We start from the raw sequence: 23,959 nt of genomic DNA, 5'->3' as shown, positions 1-23,959 counted from the left end.
GAGAAGTGCTGCAAACAGCAGCTAGGAGCACATGAGAAGAATCGTGTTTCAGGTCAGGTTTTCAAGTTTAACTGGAGCAGCAAAAGCTAAAACAGAAAAGTGGGGAATGCACAAAGGACAGTGGAAGCACAGGCACACACACACATACACCTGTCTGCATCTCTAGTCTGATACTGCTTAAACGTTTATCTCAAACACCTTTGCTTTTCCCTGCCCTGAAATTTAGGTCTTTCCAAAACATTCTCCAGAACCTTAACATTTATTCTGACTATTACCCATTTCTGAAAGCTGCAGCTGTGCTGCACTGCCACCACATTTTTGTATTTTAAATTCACTTAGCCTAACGACACCGGTTTTCAAAGGAGTCCTCTTTCATTTCTACTCAGCCAAGCATTCAGCCTCACTCGCACACCAAACCTCGTGCATGTAAAGATGCATTATTCATCACCCTCATATGCATATGCACATTCCTCAGCAGAGGTCTGGGCAGACATTTTGTCAGCTCTCCAAATGGCTTGGCCAGTAGATGCAGCGAATAACTGGGCAGGAGATTGAGCTGGAGAAGTCCCATCAAAATACACTGTGGTGGAGTGGAAAGCATCTTGCAGTCCTTGGGATGTAAGGGACTGAAGACATGATACAGAGGGGCACAACAGAAACCAAGAGCACCAGTGTCTCTTTGTTACTGCAGGAGTGTGTTGCTTTTCAGCAGGAGTGGATGAGCTTGGGGCAAAGGTGGAAGGAATTAAAACTTGAAATAAAAGGACAAAAGAAATGCCTCAGCAGCTAGTGGCTCAAGCCTCATAACAAACACCTTGAAAGCACAGGTGTTTGATACCTTGAAAAACAAAACTCAGGTATTCCTCCCTTTTTCCCCTCACGAAGCACCTTTTTGCCGGCTCTGGTTTTCCCTGATGGGAAGGCAGGCAGGCTGGAGGACAAGGGGGAGAAAACCCTAATGGCAAGTCCTGCACTGTGCTCTTTGAATTGTGAGCTTTGCCTGTTAATTGGTCTGATTTCCATGAATAATGTGTTGGTATTTCACTCTGCCCAAATTAGCTTGCCCGAAGCTTGAGAATTGGCTCGCAGGCAGACCGGCCCCCTGCTGCGTTTGGATCTGTGCCTTTTCAGTTGATTCTCCATCTCCAGAGGACATCAATTAAACCACTACTATATTCTACAGGCTGTGTCTGTTTGTGTCACACACACACAAAAAACTTATTTGACTGGAACAAGGCTTTAGAAGAACAACCTGCTGTGGGGAGGTTAGATAACAGGCTTTTAACACAGTAGACGCACTTCAAACCTCTCAGACCTTTGACTTCTTGAGGCTAAGACTAGAATATATCAAGGATTTTAAACACTCTTGAAATGATATACTGATACTATGAGTGCTTTGGAACAGAGAGTGGAGTATTACTAAGTGATGGTGCACATTAAGTCTTTAAACTCATTCATGAAAAACATTAGGAGGTGGGTTTTTTCCCCTCCTCTCTCCCACCAATTTGATGCTTGGCATCTCTGAGTGCTGTGGACTGCAGGTAGCACCCATCTGACACTGAAACATCATAAAAGGTCCTTTACCTGTTCAGATTAGGTTATAATCAAAGATGTTAGAAGCCATCAGTGCAGCTGCCAAGTCTTCAGACTCACAGCCTAAAATAATAGGGTAGCTGTTCCTAGTTTTAAATGACATCAGTCTGCATTATTTAGTATTTCTAAGATTGGATAGCTGAACAACCTTTAAGAAGTCACTGTAAGGGATCAGTAAAATACTTTCTGGGGAAGACAGCCTCTATAAAAAGATGTATGCTAACTGGGATTAACCTATATTTAAAAGAACAGTGATCAGAAAGAGACATTTCATTAACAACTTTAATTATTTCCAAATCCCTATACAGGTCATACTCCATTAGCACCAAGGGCTTTTTTTATTTTAATATACTTGCAGGTCTGTAAGTCATTCCAGTGAACAAGAATTCATTTTCATGGGTGGAGAACACAGCTATAAAAAAATGGGTCTGTTTTCTTGCCTGAAAGCTCAGCAACTTGCATCCCCCCACTCCTCTTCTCTCCTCACCTCTCCTGTCAAGGTGAGCATTTTCATGGAGCACTGTGCAGAGGCTGTGATGTAACTTTGTGCTCCAGGGATCACACCTGCTGTCTGATGCTTCCAGTTCAGAGGGGTTGAGTTCCCACAGCTCTGCCTCACTCTTTTCTATTCATTTAACCGGAGTATTTTCTTTAAGAGAATGAACTGTAAAGTTTTAAGTTGTAACAGAAGATGAGGAATGTTTAAGATGCTGAGCAGTATCTTTTCATGTTAAACATGGAGTTAGTCTTGCTCAAAGGATTTGGTCACTACTGGACTAACTTTGACCTGATAAACACTAGAGGTCTTAGCAGCACAGAATTCTAATCTGCTCTGCATGAGACAGCAAGATAAAAAGGAAAGATTTTTTTTTTAATTATTCATTTGGTATTGCCAAAAAACCTGAGAGACTTCATCAGCTTCCTAAGAAAAGCCATAAATTCTGGCTAGCACACAATGATAAGAGAAAGAGACACTGTAAGACCTATGTGTAAGCACAAATGCACCTGAGAAATTGTCTGGTCTCCCAAGCATTGCAAAAGTTTCCTGAAGGTGATGTTCCTCAGGGTGTTTTCTGTCCCCTTGGTATATTGACCTAACATGTATTAGTGTGACAATTTCCAGCTTGCACACAGGTGGCTTAAAACAGCTTCAGCAACAGGAGCTCGATTGCCTGTACCCATCAGTCAACAGAGACAATCAAAGAGGTTTGATATTTTGCTAGACAATGCATTCTGCTAGTCACAGGCATTCTGGAACTAAACAGAGATTTGATACTTCTCATTTTCACACAGTTGCAGCTGCAGAATAATCCAGAAGTGGGTTCAGCAGTGCTGGAGTGCCAGCTGTGTACAATGCTGTACATGACTGTGCACAGTGTTTAGAAGGACAGTTACCTCATTTTCCTGAGTGAAATCAAGAGCATCTTCCCCTGATGCAAGTAGAGAATGAAGAATCCTTTGTTTCACCTGTTCCCATTCAACCAGCATTGATTCTCGGTGATATTCCTCAGCCATAGCAAAAGTCTGTTGGTGAAGAACAAGAGCTAAGGAACACAGAGAAACACCCACCAGCCCAGTTCTGCTATTAATAGACAAGCCCAAAAATGAAAGAGATAATAGCAACTACATAAATCAACCAGGTCAGCCCTCGAGAGCTATTCATGTGCTGCCTATTTTAACAGGCTTCCTGTTCAGGCGCAGGGGGACTCAAAAAGTAGATGTGTGTTCTAAGACAACTCTCACGTACCCCCAGCTGGTAAAAGAAGGAAACTGTGTCTCTTCCATGGTACTGCAATACACAAATCTGAGCAGGCTGGAAATCAATATGCTTGCTTCTTTAACTTATCAGCACACACCCAATATCCAGGTCACCACTGATCCGTGTGGCTTGTTGAGACTTAACTTCTCTAATGAAAACTAGCTTTTCACCTCCCCGGAGGCTACAAAGGTCTGACTCGCTGCATTCGTAACAGAGATGTGTGTTCACTGTCCATAATTCACTACCAGTGTTTTTCTTTTAAATGGGAAATAGGATAAAACAAAAATTGAAAGTATTAAGGGAAAATTAACCAGTGCCAAAGAATAAGAGTGTCTCTCTCGTCAGGAATGTAGCTCAGGAAAGCACATAGGAAAATCATATCCCAAGAAAAAAAACCTATCCTTTTACCTTGCAAATGGCTGATGTACTACATTGTCTTCAGATTCAATGGCGGAACACATGGAAGGAAACGGCTTTTCCCTCAACAATCCTTATTTTGGCAATAGCATTAGAATAGAGGAGATGCCTCACTATCTTTCCTGTTATTGTTGGGGTGAGACTGAACACCCTTGGGTATACTGGGGCAGGAAATATCTCCACTAATTCTAAGTACAGAATAAGTGTTATTGTGTCTTCCACTTCTTTCCCTTTCAATAGCTCTGTACAGCAATGGGCATGACTAAATGTCTTGGCTGGCGAAGTTTCTCATCTCTTTGCAGTCCATTGTTAGGATATTGCCAATTAATGAGCAGAACGTTTCTCGGAATAAATGAATTGATAGGAGGAAGTGACATTTGGCAAACATTTAATTACAGTGAATGTATGCAACTAGAGCATAAGATTTGTGTTTCTTTGTTTCATTAAATAAATTCACTTTATACTTTCGTGGTAGGATATAGGTCTTAACCTCACCTTCACAGTAATAATTTCAACAGTATTTTAAACAGGCTTCAATAATTACAGTATAATTATACATAATTAAAATAATTTAATAATGCTTAAATACTATTTCTTATCATTTGAAAGAAACAGGCTCAGTTCTAAACCTGATGCCCCAAGTGTATATGGAGGGAAACAATTGTAACATAAGCACTAGGAAATATGGAGTGACATTTCCAAGATGCAGTTTTAAGAGAAACAACAGGAAGCGTTTTTCCACAATGCATAATTCAATTGTGAAAATCATTGCCCCAGAACATGACAGATACCAAAAGCATAAACAGATTCAGAAACACGATCAGATGAATTTCACATCAGGAAACAAGTTGCAGCTCAGATGATCTTCAAAACAACTACTTGTTTGGAGGTGAAAAGACAGGAGATGAACGGGGAAAGCTGTCTTTTTCTTACAGACCATGTACTGGTTCCTTTCAAGGGAAGAAAACTAGACTCTGCAGACCTCTCCTGTTTTTGTTTTAAAGAAAAAAAAGTTCTTTCTTCCAACTTACCCTCCTCCTAGACTCTTCAATGGCAGACAGCAATGCATTATCTTTTTCATTCTTCAGGAATCCCTGCAGAAAAGGAGAAACAGAGCTTCAGCCAAAAAATCAGCCTTGCACTAACATCAGATACACATTGTAGTACTCAGCTCTTTCAGCTGTGAGAAGTGCTCAGAGCTCTCTCCCCAGCCCACTCTCGAGAAGTTTAAAGGTCACTTGACTTCACCAGAGGTACAGTAAGATGCCCATACAGAGAAATGTGAAAATGAAAATGCATTAATCCCCTCTTTTAATATGCATTAAGTCCTAGTGAAATGTCCTGCTTCTATTCTATTTTATCTCTGTGTCCCAGCATCTGCTTCCTCTTGCTCTCCAGTTGAGGGAGCTGGGATGAAAGCTGGTAGGAGCGATAAGACAAGATAAGATTGTTGGACTTGAGTATGCTGAAAAAAATAAAAGAAGCTTTGACTTGGCAGCTTCAGGCAGAAGTGGAGCTCTTGGAGGACTGATGGGAACTGTGAAAAAGAGCCTTAAAAATAGTCAGTTGATGAAGGATGGAAATAACTAAACAGTCAGAAAGCATACAGAAAAAGTTTACCACACAGCCTTTCTCCATGCATACAGTACAGTGGGTAAAAAACCTGTATTTTTAATTTTCAGTATATCAGTAAATCTCAAAGAGGTCAGGTGTATGTGAACAGACTGATTTAGATGAGCTGTTAGCTCTTTATCCCCAAGTTGACTTTCATGACCTGTACTAGAAAATAGAAAATAGTTTTAACTTTACACAAGTAGCCATAGGGTAAACTGCAGTAACACACACAGGCAACGATCAGGATATGTTTATCACACCTTAACTTGAATATCTTTCATTTGCATTTTCACTGTTATATCACCAATTAGACAAATCAAGTTGATTTGTACTCCCACACTTCAACTTAATTATTATTCAGATCATAAAAAGGAAAAAGAAGCCTTTGTCTCCCTGTGAAGTAATCAACTATAAATGATCAACTCCATTAAGTGCTAATATCTTAGAAGTCTGTACACTCATTCCACAGCCCTAAAACCAAAAGCAGTTAACAAACCTAAAGATTGGGAACTCAATGGACCACACCATGCTCTTACAAAAGAGAATACACAACTGCAGCAGTGACCGACTGAATTTGCCCAGAATCAGGTTTTTGTGCCCTGCATTCTCCCCCCGTTCCTGCAAAGAACGCCTGTGCTGCCACAGAGAGATCTGAGCCACTGGAAAAACAGAAACAGCCCTGCAGCAGCAATACATACAGCCACAGGTATCACAGACTGCTACCTAGCTCTGGGAGATAAATAGCATTTGAAACCCCCACAAACTGAAGAAATCTGGCAGGAAACTGCTGCATCAGTGTTCTGCCTGCCTTCCTGCTATCCAGCACAGGAAATGAAGGGCACTGCATCCTTCCCTTCTGAAATATGTAGAACGAGCATCTGAGATGCATGGGACAGGCTGTGACCCCCTTCAGCTGGAAACAGGAATGTGACTCCTTTCTGTTCATCAGAGGGAGAACAAACTGCCATCCTCCAAGACAGACATGCAATGCAGTTCTCCAGAAACAGCCCTTGGATTACATATGGAAGAGAGCGGTCACTTCCACCCAGCCTGCTCTTCATTCCACCAGCCACCATGTCCTGCTTTATTTTTAGACAATGCCCGCAGAGAAATCACAGTCACAATCTGAAAAAAGGAAGCTAAATCCAGATCCTTGCACACGTCTGGGGACCAACTATTCCAGCAGCTGTCACTGAGACAAGGGCTGCCGCAGTCACCGAACTGGGCCAAGACCCAACCCTGGCTCTGTGCAGGAGAGGTGGGAAGGGATGGAGATGTGCTTTGTAGGGCTTGTCCATGTCTACATGGGTGGAAGGACTTTGGGAGGGCAACAGGTTTGCTGGGTTTTTTTTGCCTCTATTTCCCCACCTCTAACCTAAAGTGGAAAAAGTTATCTGGAATTGTAACAAGTAGTTTTTCTAGACCTTTGAAGCACACACCAGTGTATGAGCAGAATACACAGCTACATTTCTGACGGCAGGGATGTGATGCTACAAAGAACAGCATGCTAGCAGTATTCTAACAACACTGTTAATTTCACAGGCAAAAGCAGGCCCGTCTCCGACACCCAGAGCTGCGGCTATCTGGATGCAATGGATGGTGTGAGCTTGCAGAGGTCCTGGATGCCTGGATCCCTGCTTGTTCTGTGAACACTGGACTCCTGAAGGCCCCAAGAGATACGAGTCCTACCTTTATTGCCCTTGGTATTCCCCTCTGTCCTTGGAGGGATGTGTGCCCTGAGCTGAGCAGGTACCTGCCTAGAAATGTACACAGCAATAATGGTAATCGACAGAGTAATTTAAGATGTGCTTGAACTTCCCTTGATGTCAGTAAATCCAGGCTGAGTATCTTAATGAAACCGCCCAGCTCCCAGAGAGTTCACTGGGTCCATTTAAGGGATTACATTACACCGAATGCCAATTAGAGGATTACAAAATTGTCTTTTTCAATCTCAAAAACTACTCCTTTAGCAAAAGAAAATCCTCATACATTCCAAATAATATCTGTAATGCCTCACTGAGGAGAGGTACATTTTAAAAAGGTTGCCCTATGTCTTGTGCTAAACATTATGACTGTAGCATGACAATTGCTGCTTCAGTTAATTACAGGCTAATTGCTAAACCTCAGAAGAGTGAGTTTCAGTAACTGACGCTGGAGCTCCAGTTACTGCTCATGAGACTGCTGCTGCTTAGTTTGGCCAAACAAGAGCTCCTGCAGGTGTCACTCCAGGCTTTGGTGGCCAGAATTTCACTCATTAAGAAAGTGAGGGGTGCCTGGGTGCTGGATTCACCATATTGCCACCTAGTGGTGCACTACACTTTGGTCCCTGGACACGGAGATTTCACAGACATACATAAATGCACACAAATGTCCCTCTGTTATATGAGAAAGCAGAGCTCTGGAATAATATGGGCAGAAAGGCGGAAGAGATGTGCTTTATATCAGAGAATTTTGATCCTCAAAAATCCCAGGCCACAACTTTAAGGGTTCATTCATCTCTTAAGAAGTCTGGGCTGTGAACAGCGCGGGTTGTGCTCACCAGTTACATCTGCCCTAAAAGCTTCCTGCAATCCCAGGGGCGAGGTTTGACTTTGCCGGGAACACTTGTGGGCTGTAACAAGGATGCGGCGGGACAGCGCTCGGCACGCACAGGGAGTACACGACCCATATCGCAGGAGCTGCCCCTCTCAGGGGAGATGCTGCTGACTGTACATCGAGTAACGAGACATATTCGGCATCCAACGAGGAAAGAGGGAGGAGAACAGAGGTTATTGTTAGATGACAAAAGGGTATTTCACAGCAGCAGATGACAAAGACAGGAACAGCCAACATGAGCATTGCTAAAACCTCAGAGGTGGAAAGCTCACCTTGCAGCTCTCTGTGCACAAGTTCTGCCGTTGCAGGGATCCCAACATAGCCTGGATTTTGCTTGAAAATTAAAATGCAGGTTTACACAAAAAGCTCAGAGCCCCAATGTCACATTGCTCTGCCCTGCTTTAGTGAGTGGCTTTTTGTTTTCCTCTCTATTACTGTGGGACTCCCACACATTCTTCCTGTGTTTAGTTTGGAAGGGAAGCAGCACAAGTCTTTTTCATCGCCAGTTCTCTGCAAAACTCGCTGCTGAATGTTTCCCACACACCATTTGTACAGTATCCGATGTGATGGTGTTTGCAAAACAGGGACACAGGCATAGAAATACACTCACTCTCCCACCTTCAGGTTCCTGTTTTTCAGTTAGTCCTGCTTACTCTCACATGTCTACTGGCTCTCAGCATCTTTCCTAAGCATGCTGTAGATGCTCTTGGATCTCTCATACCTTGAATTCCAGCCTGATCCTCTCACATCCTCCCCTTTCTGCTGAAATCCAGCCCCACTCTGCCTTGCTCAAGGATGGTTTGTAGAGGCCCCACCAGTGGAAGGGCAGGTGTCTGTGTGCCCCCAGTGGCCAGTGCACTTCCCTGCTCTCATCTCCCTCCTTGTTCTACTGTTACTGCTCATCTCAGACTAGCACTGACACAGACTGATCTGACAGGAACCAGCACTTGCCTTGTTGCAGCCTGAATTCCAGCAAGGAAGTGTTCCAGTAATTCATTATCTCTATGAAAGGGCACACACACACGCACCAACGGCCTTTTTTTGACAGGAGACTGAAAATCTCTTCCATTTACTGCAGTAAATGAGGTTAGTAAACTCTCCTGGCTGAGAGAAGTCTCTTAATTACTTTCATCAGCCAGGCCATACTTTTAATACTTGATTTTGGTATTCAAGCTGTCAAGAGAAGGCGAATGTTGCCAAATAGTATACTGAGGCCTTGGATGTTGACAGCAATGGTTACTTTTTCACTGGCAGGGAAAGAAAGAAGAAAATGAAATGAACAATCTGGGACCATTTCAAGTCAATTGCTCTTTGATTAACATTTTTCCAAGTGGTGGATTTCCAGTAGATCCAGTGAACCCAGCAGGGATGGTCACCAAAATCATTCTTTGGGAATGGTTTGGGTACAGCAGCTCCAGATGAAGCGACTGAATTTATTATCTCTACTAGCAATTCCAAGAAACAATTTGTTAAATATAATGCTATCCCAAACATGGACATGTCTGAGCCCACTCATGAGGTGGTATAACCTGGCACAGCCCTCCTGGTCATGCTCTCTCTGGAGCCAGAAAATGAAGCAAAATTGCCTGGAACTCATAATAATAGACCTTAATAATAGACCCATAATAATAGACCTTAATATGTACTATTGCTTTATTTATCCAAGTTATTGTTTGTGCTGACACAAGCATCGGTGCTTGCTGGCTGGCTTTACAAAGATTGGTCAGAGGACCCATAAGCCATGGGTGGCCAGCTATTGTATTCCTGAGGATGGGGACACACCAGTGTGGCATGGGTAGTATTTCTCTCTATTCACTCTTCCTTTCCAAGCATGATACTGGTGCCTCTTGGAAGCTTCCACAGGTCTTCTCAAGATTTGTTTTGCAGAAAGCATTGGGTTTTGCTAAAGCCACATGGATAAGCAGCTTCACTACAAACCTTGGCCAGCGCAATACCACATCCTCCAAAGCAGCAGCTGCCCAAAGATCAGCTACCAAGCACAACCAGCCAAGGGCATTTGTGAAATTGGCTCTCTCCTTGGAGAACTTCAAATGGCAAAACTGCTACAGGGCCAAAAAAGACTGAGGGCCTGAGTGCAGAAATCCTCAGGGAAGAAGAGAACCCAAGGAAGGGTTCAGTCAGTATCACTTCAAAGCTGCACAAGGGACAAGGAACAATTGACTGTACACAGACACAAAGATCCACTCGCAAGGATGGTCTGATGAAGCTCATCCCATGGCTGTATACATTGTTCAGTTTAAGGATTTAGCAGCACAAAACTTCCCCAGCCTAAGACAGCTGTACTTGTCAAACTACAGCACGCATTTCTCAGCTTCCTTACCATCATGTTTAGAGTGGGAAATCCTGCCACATTTTTAATCCACTGTTGACTGAACAGGAGAAGCAGGGAAAAACCAGAAGGCTTTACAGTTTGCTAAGACCCAAGAGCCTCTTGTTGCATTTTAGACTTTCAAAGCAACAGCCATGTTGAAGCTGAAGAAGCAAAAACACGTAAGCAATAGCTTGAACACAAAATTCTGCTAATACAGCCCAACTGGGGAAGATTTGCTGCTCTGCTACCTGCTTTCACAGAGGTGTCAAACCACATCCTCCCAAGCACTGAGACTGTGCTCCACACTTATAGCCAACACTCACGTTTGACTGGTTTGAGAGCCGAGTTTGGGGAGTTATTCCCCATCCTGCAAGCAGACAGCACTTGAGTAGCAGCAAGTCATTAAAATATAGAAAGCACTACCATTGCTCTACTCCATTGCGTGACTAGCAACAGTTATAAAGATTACTTCAGGTTTTTTTAAAGTGGTTTTCTGCTCCAGCCAAATTAAATTTTGCAGAGCTGCATTACTGTCTCCTTTTATGATGGAGAAGCAGCACCTCACCCTAGCAGCAGCAGGAACTGATGCACACCCTGATGGAGCCCAGTGGGTGGCACACATGGTGCAGAACGGAGAGGGGCACCTCCATCTGCCCACAAGCCTCTTCCATGGGCTGCGTGCACTGTGAAGGATGCACAGCAGCACCCTTGGCCAGAGTCAAGACCTGAGGCAGGAACAGGGCTGCCCTGCCCCACCATCAGCGCGCCATTGATGTAGTGCCCAGGTTTGAACACAGCCTTTAATCTGCGTAGCAGAGTGAGCCCTAGGCAAATATTTACAAAGTACTCTCGGCTGCAGGTTAGTGCCGGCAATTCAAAAAATCTAGTACATTTTTTTTTGTATTTTACTGTTTTAGACTGTTTGATCTGTGAAATTCATGCAGTTTTCACAGTAATCTTCAGACCATATCCAGGAACATTGGATTTTGCTGTGTTGGATAAATACCACTATTCCTTGTAGCTGTGACAGGAAAAACTCAAAACTGCCAAAAGAAGCACTCCTCAGGAAATCACAGATCAGCTCTAACAGAAGCAGGGGCAGATGGTGCATGCTCTTTGACTCTTGCTGGGCCTGTTTGGATCTGGCAAGTGAAGACTGGAAATGTGTTCCTTAGACATACAGGCTCAGAGGGAAGAAATACAAATACCTCTGAGCTCTCTCATCTGCCAGGACACCGTCCATTAAGCACAGAGGGCTAATACCAAACCATCAGTTAATACCAAACCATTCCCAGCACTGAGAGGCACCACCACAACCTACACCCAGCCCACGAAACACACCTGCAGCATGGGGGCATCAAGGAGAGTACAAGGTGTCTGTAGTGAATAGAAGCAACACTTACCGTGTAACATACAGGGAGCACAGCTTTGCCACACAGGAAATGTCTAGAAAAATACCACTGCTCAGATTTCCTGTTGGAATACTGTGCCAGGCACTCAGCAGCCCCTAAAACTGACCTCTCTCCTATGTGGCACTGCTTGTTCTGCATTAAAGGGAGATCATCGCTGTTGGCACAAAACACGACTCCGCTCAGTTTTAGTTTCTCCTAATTCAATGTAGGATGTTCAGCAAGTTCAGGCTTTCAAGCAGTATGAGATTACAATATTTCACTCAAAATTGTACTAACAAGTGGCTTAACTCCTAACATAACATGGAAATTCATTGCGGTGTTCCTGTGTATTTTAAGATTTTACAAAATATGTCAGATATGGATGAATTAAAAAATCCAAACGCAATGATTAAAATGAGTGAAGTAGGACGCTGTTCTAAAAAACACCACAATACATAAACCATTATATGTATAATTTATATAGTACTTACACAGTGTACCTAATTATTAAAATATTAGTAATAATCTTTACTATTTGTTTTGTATTTCCTCTCCATCAAAGTGGAATCAAAGTAACTTCAGTTACACAGATCAGTCTCTCATTCTCAGGCTCTACAAATCATTGCCGTGTCATGTTGGGTTGCACAGTGCATGGGAATGCTGTTAGAAGAGGATTTAGTAGGCTTTTTTCAAAGTCACAAACACTTTAATGGCATAAAACTAAGATAATCCCTTTTTTAATCTGAAATTTTACGGCAAAGTTGCTCAGAATGAGATTCTTTTTCAAATACAACTATCAGCCTCCCCTGCACGGATCATTTTTGACAGCAATTGTTAAAGCAACACAAATGTAGTGTAAGCAACAGTGCTGCCTTCTCCAGTGATCCTTTCTTTTTCCCCAGGCATGTTCTCATTTTCTTTCTCCCTACAACACAACTGGGAGTGGTTCAACAAGAATCCCAGGTCCCACCAAGCTAAAAATCGCCAAGGAGATACATGGAAAATACAGAGCCTTGAACAGTCCTAACCTGTTTAGAGGTCATGCAAAGAACAGAAGGAAGAACAATAAAAATATATCTGAACTAGAAAAAGAAAGTGGACAGACTCTTGCCAGCCAGCTATGGCAGTAGGAATTCAAAAGCTACCAGAAGGAGCTCGTTCAGCTGGATAACACTGGTACATCACCCCTGAAAGCCTCTCAGGTGGTGTTTTGGTTTGTCTTAATAAAGAAATATCACAAAGGCAAGTGAACACAATGCTACCTCACTGGGAATAGAACTTCTCAGGTGAGGGAAGCCCTCCACACAGATCAGGTCAGCAGGACCCGTGGGAAGCCCATCTCCTTTGGCACTGGCATTTCACCATCAGTCATGGCATCAGCACAGAGAACGGACCACACAATCTGAAATCTGAGCTCATTCACCATGTTTCCAAATACATGGCTACCTGTTTTTCTCAAAATTGTTAACTGCAGGGGGATGACCTTAGTGTGGAGCTTTGCTCAGCGCTATGATGAGTGGCTACAGTCTCTCCCCTGTGCTATACAGTCCTTGCAATAGCATCGTGATTAAAAAATACAACCCTACAAAAATCACTAACGCATCAGGAGATCCACAATCAAAGCACAACTCAGCTTTGCCTCTTCTTTTGAATTTATTTTAGCTCAATTAAATTAGGAGGTAATTCCAAGGGGTTTGAGATCTACAATACAACCCCATATTAAAAATATATATAGCATGCAAACAAAGATAATTTCTGCTCATCTACTAGAATAAGCTCTTATATCCGCCTCTCTGGTATCATGCTTTTTAAGGGAATACTGTGAAAAAAACTAGAAGTAAATGACTTAATGTCTGTATCTTTATGTGCAGTCCTAACTAAGGCTGTAATGTAATACCTCTTGCTGAAAGCACTCTCAGATGAGGCTGGATGCCCTCAAATCAAGCCATTGAAACTAATTTCACTGATGACGCCATTTTCTTATTTCTTTCGCTGCCATTTTAGCATCGTGGTTACTCCACATTTCCTCGAGAAGTAGCTGCACCTTCCCCGCTTCTAAGAGGAAGCCATGCTCAAATAACACAGTGACAAATAAAACCTGTGTGTTGAATTTCTGGCTGTGTCACGTCCTTGCATGCAAGGCAGGGACGAAGCACAGTTGCCATTGCAGACCACACCTCAATTCACTGTACCGAGAGCCAGCGAGGAGTCTCCTGAGATGGTGTAAGCTGAGAAAGCAACCACTGGAAATCCCTCAGCACCACACGGAAAACTGATAAAACTGAGGAAAGAGGAGTCTCCAGCCCTGTTACAGGATAGCCTTCTCTCTGAGCCCCATAGAAAACACTAGCTAATAAAGGGGTAGTTTGAAAAGAAATGCAAAAGGCATAAAGGAGGCACTGACAAGCTTGCAGGGTCTACTGCTGGACTAATTGTACATTAGCATCGACACACAGGCAGCCACAATGACCCACTCAACCTGGCAGAAAATTAATTTCTCAGGATCACGTTCAAAAGCCGAACTGCCATCCCTATCAGTCCATGAAGTATTTCCCACCCTGAAATGCCACATTTCTGATGGATCACTAGCAAGAGGGGTAAATTATTAAACAAATCTGCTGCTACTCATTAACACTGAACCCTCCTCTAACCCACTTCTGAAGATTTTAGTGCAGTCCTTCGGTTTCCCACACCCCTGTTAAGTGCTTTATCCTCCTGTCTGTCTGACTGGGAGCACGTAACCTTGCTGCTTGTGAGAAACAGGGATGACTGATATTTGCACATCTCTTCCTTCACAATTTCAGATGTGTAAAAACAGTTCAACGCCTTCAAGTCAGTCTGAAACTGTATGTAAAAAACAGCAATGAAAAAAATCGGTTCTCTTTACCTCCTGTGAATGCAAGCAGCGAGCCTGACAGCGCTGAGCCTGACACTCTCCCTGCTCTCAGGCTGACTCCAGCAGGATTTCGGCTGCCGTGCCCCCATCCCACAGCCCAAAGCCTGTGTCCCACCTTCCTGAATGTTCCTCAGGAGCACTAGTTATCTTTCAGCTTCAGGAAAAAGAAAAGCCAAGCAACATCTTCCAGCCTCCATCTGCCTTTCAGCCAGGGAGTGATGCACGCAGCGAACAGTCACTGCCTCGAAGGGACAACGCCTGGTTCACAGGCATCAAAGCCCTGTCAGTACCGTAAATGCGACAACCAAGTTACACCAGGATGCAAAGCCTGACCCAGCACAGGTGGCTCTCCCCAGTGCTGCACCTCCACAAAGGGGTTCCCCAGAACATTTCTGCTGCAATTTGAAGTCTATCCGAAAAAACACACATAGATAAAGAAAACCTTTCCCAAGTTAAATTTACTTTATTTCACTAATAAGGACTAAGGCTACAAAGAAACAGCCAAGATTACATGCACTGTAGTGGGAAGAATATGAGTTTCTTTTTTTGAAATACACACTGGCATGTTAAGAAAATGTGCAAATGCAAAGTTCAGACCTCTTAAATAACATGAGATGATTTGGCAAAATCATCCACTCCAGTTAAAAAAATCAGCCCAAATTAACTAGTCCATTCTTTTTCAATATTTGTAAATAAATCATACTACATGGCAGCATGTCCCTTGGAATAAAGATAAATATTTTACTGACAGTGAAAGGAAGCAATTTGGAGTTCATACATACTATGATATCTTTAAATCCTCAATTTAAATATGCCATGGTCTTTAGAAATGGTGTTTCCTTACTAGATTACTGATACATTTCACAAAGTTAATTATTTAAATTATCTATGAATTATTAATTACAGATCATTAAACTAAGAAACAGAGGTCTGGAATATGCCTGTAATAATTATGGAATGTGTATTTTAAAATGTTAGACACTATAAAGCTCAGAGAGAAAGGCATGTATTAAAATTCTCAGCTACAGTAAATGATATGTTATAATAAATACTTTATCCTTTTTCAGCTTATTTCTCCTATCCTGTAATAAACCTGAGGTTTAAACTTTCCAGACTTGGGGCATGAGACTGGTGTGCTGAGGATACACCAGAGACAATAGGTTTCCATTTTTCTCCTTCGGCTGTACTCCACCCTGGCTAAGGAACTGTCTAGCATTGCATGCCTTTATTTGTGCCTTGCATTAACAAGGCACACAAGCTTTCGGACTTTAATGTAAATGAAATGTCAAGTCCAGATGTTGCCAACAGATACCACGGAAAACCCTGCCATAAGAGACCTACAGCTAATTATTCATTGCAGTGGCTCAGTCATTTTTCCATACATTAATTTATGGAGCTTAGTTGAACTCTGTCTCCCATCCACTTCAGACAAAGGAAAATAATTTGCCACACTGTACCAACTGCAAGGATAACCGAGCTGTCTCCCATACAGGGTCAGTGGGGATGGGATGGCTCCCTCCATCTTTTTACACATGCAAACCACACATTTCATTGTCTTTTACTTGATTTCTTGCTAAGCTGCTGTTGTTGTAAGACCCCCGCCTTTGCACAGGTAATCTGGTTGAAGAGAGGCAACTTTTTGGCCATCTATGTCACTGTTCTGTGTCTCCCCTTCTGAGCATTTCCCAGTTGACAATAGAAGAGTGCAGAACATGGCACACAGGCACCTTAATATCTGGGGAGGGAGCCCCAAAGGAGGCGAAACACCCTCTGCTGCAAGAACACAGGTAGCTGTCCCAGCACAGCACATTTTATTAAACTGCTTTTTTCCGTATAGAAAAACAGAATTGAAAGGACAGGAGAAAAAGTAACCCAGCCTCTACTTTTGTCCCCACAGCAAAGGCAGGCAGAACTCCCAGTTTGTGAGAAGCCTCTGAGTCCTCAGATCTGAGAGCATTAAATCAGCTGCCACCCACCCAGCTAGTCACGGCCACCACATTTATATAAATGTTAATTCCCTGACTGCTTCCCTTGACTATCATTTTACTGGCTTAACCCCTTTCATAACGTATCCTATTCACTTGAAAGAGAGGTGGGATCTAAGCTGCAAACTCCAGTTGACTAAGCAAATATACTTCACCACCTCAGTCAAAAAGCTAACAAAAAAAGCAAATGTCCAAGTGCTTTCATTTACTTTGTAAGAGTAGAAATAATTCCTTATTTTCACCCCACATTTGAAATCCTTACTTCAAAATAAAATTAAAGAAAGTTTAGTGTGTCTTCTAAATAAATCATAAGTGCATCTGTAAGAATAGGGGAAACAAAGTGGACCAGTATCTTTGCACAATGAAAACCAAGAGGGAAAAAACCCCATATAATCAAGTAGCATCTTTATTTTTTGTTTAAAGTACTTCCACAGACTTTTCACAGCCTAGGGAAGAGAAAACAGGAATAAAGGCATTCAGAAAGTTATGCTACTGTATTTCTGCTTAAATGAAAAGCAAAGTCAGCAATGTCAAGAGGGTCTTTAAAAAGGCAACACAAATGAAACCCAAAGCAGACGCTGGACTGCCCCACCCAACAGCTGCTCTAGCGAAGAACACTGGAAGGTAAAGGCACAGACCTTCAGGTTTCTTTCCTGTGAGCAGAGCACCGTTTCTCCAAAACTACCCACCTGTTCTCGTTAATTACTCACCTACAAATTTAAACAGCCTGCAGCAACAGCACAAAGAAAAACCGCCATAGAAGACACCTGAAGGAAAACTCTCTCTTACCAAAGCAAGCTTTTTACCTTAATTTTATATATCTTAAAAGATAGACATTCCTACCTGTAGATCTCAGTGCTGAGGAGTTACAAACCTGTTAATGCTGGCTGTAACTGCCACACTTCAGTGCCTGGTATTAGGCTTACACAGCTGTATCTATCTCTATTAATGTTCAAGTTTTCTCATCTAAAAAAAAAAGTATAAATCAAACCTGCAAGTCCTGAAATGGCTGAGACAGTCAAGAGTCCAGCAAGACAATAAGAAAGCAGCTGCTTTCCACGGCTGAACACCACTGCCTGTAAAGCATCTATATTTTTTTTCCAGTGGTGCTTTATTCAAATTCTAGGGAAAGCATCAGTCTGGAACCAGTAACTGATGGGAGTAACAGTTTATAGGTTACAGAAGGATATTTTATTGTTAACGGACTGTACCATGTAGGAATTAGGAGGGGGTGAGGTGGCAGGAAGGCAAGAGGAGAGAGATGCTACTATTTTTTTTCCCCGAGCCACTGCAATTACTCTGATGTGAATTTTTGATGACTTCCGACATATTGCATGGTTAATAATCGTTTCAGCTGTCATGTTTAGTTAATGTGGAAAATGCATTTGCTGCATTGTGATGCAGCACTCCAGCCACAGATTGTAACACCAGTTGTGAAGCTATTCCCTTAACTGAGCTGCATGAATTTGCACATACCATGAGGCTGAAATAAGTGGTAGTTTGATTTTATACAGCAACAGAAAGCTTCTGCCATTTTAGACCTTCAGAGCTGTTGGTACAACTTGTACAGGCAGATAATTTCACTGCATATTAATTGGTGTTGATGTTCTTTAAAGGGGAGCTTTGATTCTCTATTGTTTTGCTGGGTTTGCTTATTTAGCAGTTAAAAGACTGAGATCCTATTTACATTAAACATGGCTCTTTTTTGTAGCTTTGAACAGCTTATTTTACTGTAAGCATATATACATCAATGAAACTGTCAGCACTAAACAATGCAGCCCTGTTATTCACACAGGCTCAGCCTACTTCTTCCTCCATGCCATACTTATGAATGTGTGTATATATAACCTTGTCTTACAAATGATTGCACATGAGGGGTGAAAATAAAATGATTGCACAGGAGGGGTGAAAACATGCTGCTTACATTCAAATAATGAGGATTTTATTTCTAAGTACCACTTCACCTACATGTCAAACACCAAACAAAAAAGTATAAGGTTACATAAATACTGGCGTGTGCCTTTCACTGTCACCAATAGAAAAACAATGCTGCAAGCAATCGTGCAATTACAGGAGGAGATGTAAAACAGCAGAGATGAAACCATGCTAAGAGCCAGTCACCCGATGATTAAAGTCAGGCCAGTGTATTCCAGCAGTCAGGTGATGGTGCCATCATTACAGTGCAGAAAGCCACGGAAAAATCGAGAAACAGACCACCCCCATCTTAAAGAAAAAAAATTAGAAGCAGCAAAGGAAAAAGGAATGCATTTGCTAATATGCGTAAAACCATGAAGAAGTATTCCATAAAACGTGTGTCTAACACTATCAGGAAGTTACAGCCACAAGTCCCAAGTGTACATTTAACCCATGGTGCCAACCCAGCTCCCATCTGCAAACTGCTGGTGACACTCCCAAACTCAGTTCTTCTTAAATTCCAGAACAACAGCCCTGCTGCAACAGTACTGCATTTCACAGTTCAGTAATTCTGCTCACAAAATGCACTGTCTTGTATTTGCAAACACACACACAGACAAAAATCCAGACTTGAGATGTCTACGTATAATTTAATGATAGACAAAAAGCTATCAGGAGAGTGTTTTACTGTGCATGAACATCAAGGTGTCTGCAGAATCACCAGCAATATCACTAATGCATTATTTCCACTTCTCTTTTAATTAAAACAGCACTGCAGGGATATCTGTTGGACACGAAGTACCAGTAAATATGGTGCAGGATATTTTATACAGAAAAAAATGAGAATCTGAATTAACATTGTACTCTGGTTTGGGAGCAACTCCCATTAACAGGATTATGTCTTTGGAAGGTGCTCTGTGGCTCAGTCTCACCTACCCCAAAGGTATCACTGGGTACACATTGCAGAAGTCAGGGTTTCACAAGTGGCAGAGCGATCTCTTAAATGCAGTGTATTTTGGCCTTGAAACGAGCAAACTTGATCCTATGGGTGATTTTCCTCAAAACACTGCAAGGAGCAAACCCTCCCTGCTTTTGACCAAATGAACAGTGTATGGAATATTTGAATCCTCTTACCAGGCACCTCGAGTGAAGACGACACGTCCAAATCCAACATTCTTAGGGGAAATCTGCAGTCAGTTGCATTGCAGGGAAAGCTATTGATCGAGACCAGCTACACCCCATATTGCAGGCAAAGTCCCTTTTGGGAGAGGAAGGGTAATGCATTTGCAGGGATAATTTAACTCTGGCATTGCTCCTGCATTTCTGAGCATCCATGCGTGGCACCATCCCTGCTGCCGTGCTCACCTCGGTAACTCTCCACTCACCTCACACACTGCTCAGGTTTTGGATGGCTTCTCCCACTACTTACCTCTAATTTGCATAACCCACCAGTGGTGCAGAGCCAGGAGCACAAAGGACACACAGAGGTTTTGTTTTCTAGTCAAACCTTGACACAGGTAAAGGTACCCAGAGATACAGTCGGCTCTTTAGGACAGGCTGCAGCTTCACCAGAAATTTCAGCACAACCATCCACCCAGAGCCACTGCCACAACTTTAAAGATGATCAACAGAATCTTTTATCAACAGACATTCTGTTATTTTCTGGACATGCAATGTTACTGCAGAAGCTACTCCCAAATGCAGAACTATGCATTACAGATCAGCACAACTATATATACACACTTTGTTTTACATATTGCATTGCCAGGGAAAGCCTTCCCAGTGCAGCCCGGCACAGCACTGCCTTCTCTTACCTATGGATTTCTTAAAGCAACAGCTTTGAGGGATATGAACAGAAACCACTCACCCCAAATGGCTGTTAGTGTAAACAGCTCTGAGTGGTAACCCGGCTAAGATGTCAGAACCACTATCTGTTTTTCACTGGCAATCAATTTAGTGGAGCGTTCAGTCAGCTCATGCATCAATCAGTTCTGCACTCTGATGTGACTGTGGGAGGAGAAAGGGAAAACTACTGTTCAGGGTTGCTGGGCCACAGCTCAGGAAAACCATAAAAAGTCTTCCTTTGGAGTAGAAAGCATCGTATCTCTATGAGAATGATGATGCAAAGACAATGCAGAAGCCGCTGGAATAAGAATATCCTTCTCTGTGTCAGGATCATTCACTCACTCCATCTCTGGGTGTCCACAAGGATCTCCTGCCTTGACAGGCACAGCTGCATCTCTGTAGTGAAGGAGGTTCCTTCTACCATGACTGCAAAAATCAAGATATGCAAACACTCCCACCCTAAAACCCAAAAAAACAAACCATAAAATATTCTAGTAATCTGCCATCACTCATACCTTCTTTTCTTTCAGTCTTGCACTGGACAGGGGTAAAGGGGAGAACAGGAAGAGCATCCCTAGATCTGCTCCTGTATTAGCTCCTTTTTGAAGTCCTACAGCTTCAGTGCCTGCCAATGTTGGTGAGCATTAGCCAGCAAAATTGAGACACACCACTGGCAGTGAGCTGTAACAGTGATAGGTAGCTGTTTCCCAAAAATCTTTTTTTCTCTGCTTAATCCAGCACTGTAGCAGCACCAGCAAATACTGCACTGTCATACTGGGTCTGGAGAGCATCTTAAAGCATTCACTGCTGCCCTCTCTGCGGGGCTGGCAGGGTGATTATCCAGCATTAATGACAGGCAAGGTCTCTGTCCAGAAGCAGGGCTGTCACACCCAGCATGCTGCCTCTGCCTTCAGCTCTGCACACTCATCCTCCTCCTCCTCCCCCTTCACAGGGATGCAGAAAAAAGGGCCAGAGAGTTCAAGAGTTCGATCCAAGCAAGTGGTGGTGAAAAGGAGAGGAAGAAAATCCAGGCTAACACTTTCACATCAATACAGTTATAGTCACACAGAAACAGCGCAGAGCAAGAAGTCAGGTGGGTTGAGTGCATTATGATGCTACTGGCCTGTCTAACAGGGAATTTGGGCTTTGTGGCAAAGGGCTAACTTTCATGGACTAAGAAAGTATGAGCCATCCAAAGTGAAAGCAAAAATTACCGCTGGGAAGTGATCAGCTCCAGTAACACCCAGTACCAGCACTACAAAGAGCCATCCCCTTGCAAAGAAAAAGCCACCAGCACGCTCAGAGTTGCTGGCTTATTACAGAGCTCAAATGAGACCCGAATTTCAATACAGCTTTCTGGAGATAAATTTGCACCAAACAAGAGGCAGGATGTAAAGACAGTGAGTGGGAAACACCCCGAGAGCACCGACTGAGCAGCAGCGCTTTGTGTGACCAGGCGGATGCAGGGGGAAGAGAAACACAAACCTTGTAAAATTCGAAGAGTGATGGTCCCAAGCAGGGGAGAGCTGGGAAAAGCCCAGCCAAGCTGAGAGGATTAGCACCAACACTGGCAGTGCTGTTCCTGCCATCCACACCCCAATTAGCGGTATCATTTGTCAGGATGAATGGGGAACTTGCACTCAATTCGGCAATTTGACAAGAGTGTCACTGAACCACCTCACGTCCATATTTATCCAAGAGGCAAGTGCAGGAACCAGTTTTAATTAGAGCCTGTTTAACAAAGAACCAAGGGTATTACCCATGCTCTCACCATCAAGCGATAATTGAGATGTAATCGTTTAAACAAAGCGCAACAAGTGTCCATTTACCCAAAGCCATTGTTAAATATCCACTAGATTATTTTCAAAATTATAATGTGCCATGAATATGCAAACCACTTTCCATCTTTAGCATTGAAAGGAATAATCACCTTTAAAAAAAACACACCACCAAAACCCACAAGTAGAAGCCAAACAGCTATTTTGCAGCAGAATCTGAGGAGTGCTTTAAACATGCCAATGCTAATTTAAAAGGAGGGGGGGAAAGAAGTGATGGCTCTGCTTTGGGGCCATTAAGCTCTGTCTGGAAAGCCCTTTTTTGTACAGCATTAGCGTGCTGTAAGTCTGTAATTATGCAGAGAATGTGTTAATTTTTAATTCAGATTGCTAACCCCTTTTTTTATGTACCAACCCTGCATGTCAATCTCTCTTGCAGATGACTGTAAGCACCACCATGACCAAATTCAGCTCTCGGTGGTAGAAGCACGCTCTCCCTGGGAGGTTTGGCACTGCGCATTGGAAAGCAGCTCAACTCTGTAGTAAAATAGCTCTTTTATAAAACTGTCACCTCAGCATCGTGGCAAGAAAATCCTCTCAACCCACAGCCTATTAAACCAGAACCGCATGGTCACTGATATTCACACCTTCGCTTCAGCATTCCTCAGTCCAGCTACTGCCTGTCTTAGCACAGCCTCACTGGAAGCTGAAGAGTTCCCACGTCCCCTCACATCCCAAACAGAGGAAAGCACAGGATGAGAAGTTAACCTCACCCTGCCTAGAGACCCGCACCAAGTTAATGGCTGTCAAACACTAAGCCCATCTTTCATCTCTTCTGACTCCTCCTGATGCTGGCAATCCACGGAGGAGCCTGACTTAAGAGCTTGCTTTGACACAGTCCATCAATGAATTATTAACTCTGGCGGAAGCCACAAAGCAGGAGCAATCGTGAGCCTTCGATGATGATTTACCAAAATGCAATTACCAATGCTCCTGCTTCTCACAAAATGTCTCCAAATTCCCCTTCCCACAAAGCCCAAAAGGCACCACACAGGAATGCACATCCACATGTATGAAAGCAGGAACAATTCTGTGCCTTTACCTTTGTTTCTTCAGGGTTAGATTATCAGCCATGAACAGTCTGAGAAAAGAAAACTCTGCCTTGCCCCCTTTATTACAGCATTTACACAGGGACTTGCATCACTGAAAGAAGAGTGACATATGCAGAATCAAGCCCATATTCCTAATTTCCACAGCAATTCAATCCATGCAATCACAGAAACTTGCCTGCAGATTCAGAACCATCCTTTTCCCACGTTACATCTTGTAGCAGATAACATTTCCAGCCCAGAGTGTGCCTGGGCACACATATGAAGAAGCTTTGGATCCCAGCCTGCTCACCAACAGCAGACAGATGAAGATGGGTGCATTCACCCCTTACAGTGACTGCTGCCCCAAAGGACATCCCCAGCCTCCCTCCAAAAGGCAAGAGGACCTCCCTTCCAGCTGGATGTAATCTGTGGGCCTCCAGCAGCATTCCAAAACTCAGGAAGAACAACTTCCTCAGCTCTCTCCAAAGGAATTCAGACATCTCCCCTTATTAGACCATGAGGTGCCCAGAGGCAACAAACACTAGTAATGGACCTAAGAAGACCAGCTGGACCCCAAGATGCACAGGGATGTTTTCTTGGGATGGGATGCTATGCAGTTCCGAAATTAGCAGGGAAAAGGCATGGTGAAGACAGCATATTATTAGGTTTGCCTTAGCAGAGAAGCGAAATTTGTGCTTTTCCTTTAATTACAGCTGCCAGCTCTGAAGAAAGTGGCACTAGAACTGCTGGCC

General features: G+C 43.1%; 1 protein-coding gene across 4 annotated transcripts in view; it reads right to left on the bottom strand.

Annotated features, from left to right (window-relative positions):
* Positions 1-23,959, bottom strand: part of NUP93 (nucleoporin 93) — an 80,337-nt gene that overhangs the window by 25,467 nt on the left and 30,911 nt on the right. For all 4 annotated transcript variants that reach the window (XM_071567606.1, XM_071567609.1, XM_071567608.1 and 1 more), the window contains exons 4-5: positions 4,801-4,863; positions 2,989-3,117 (exon numbers count right to left, since the gene is read on the bottom strand). In XM_071567606.1, coding sequence (XP_071423707.1) covers positions 2,989-3,117; positions 4,801-4,863 — 192 coding nt within the window. The remainder of the gene's footprint in view (positions 1-2,988; positions 3,118-4,800; positions 4,864-23,959) is intronic.

The sequence above is a fragment of the Pithys albifrons genome, chromosome 12 (genome assembly GCF_047495875.1).
Source record: "Pithys albifrons albifrons isolate INPA30051 chromosome 12, PitAlb_v1, whole genome shotgun sequence".
Classification (NCBI taxonomy): Eukaryota; Metazoa; Chordata; class Aves; order Passeriformes; family Thamnophilidae; genus Pithys; species Pithys albifrons.
Note: the sequence above shows the minus strand (reverse complement) of the source record. Positions and strands in the feature narration are given on the sequence as shown.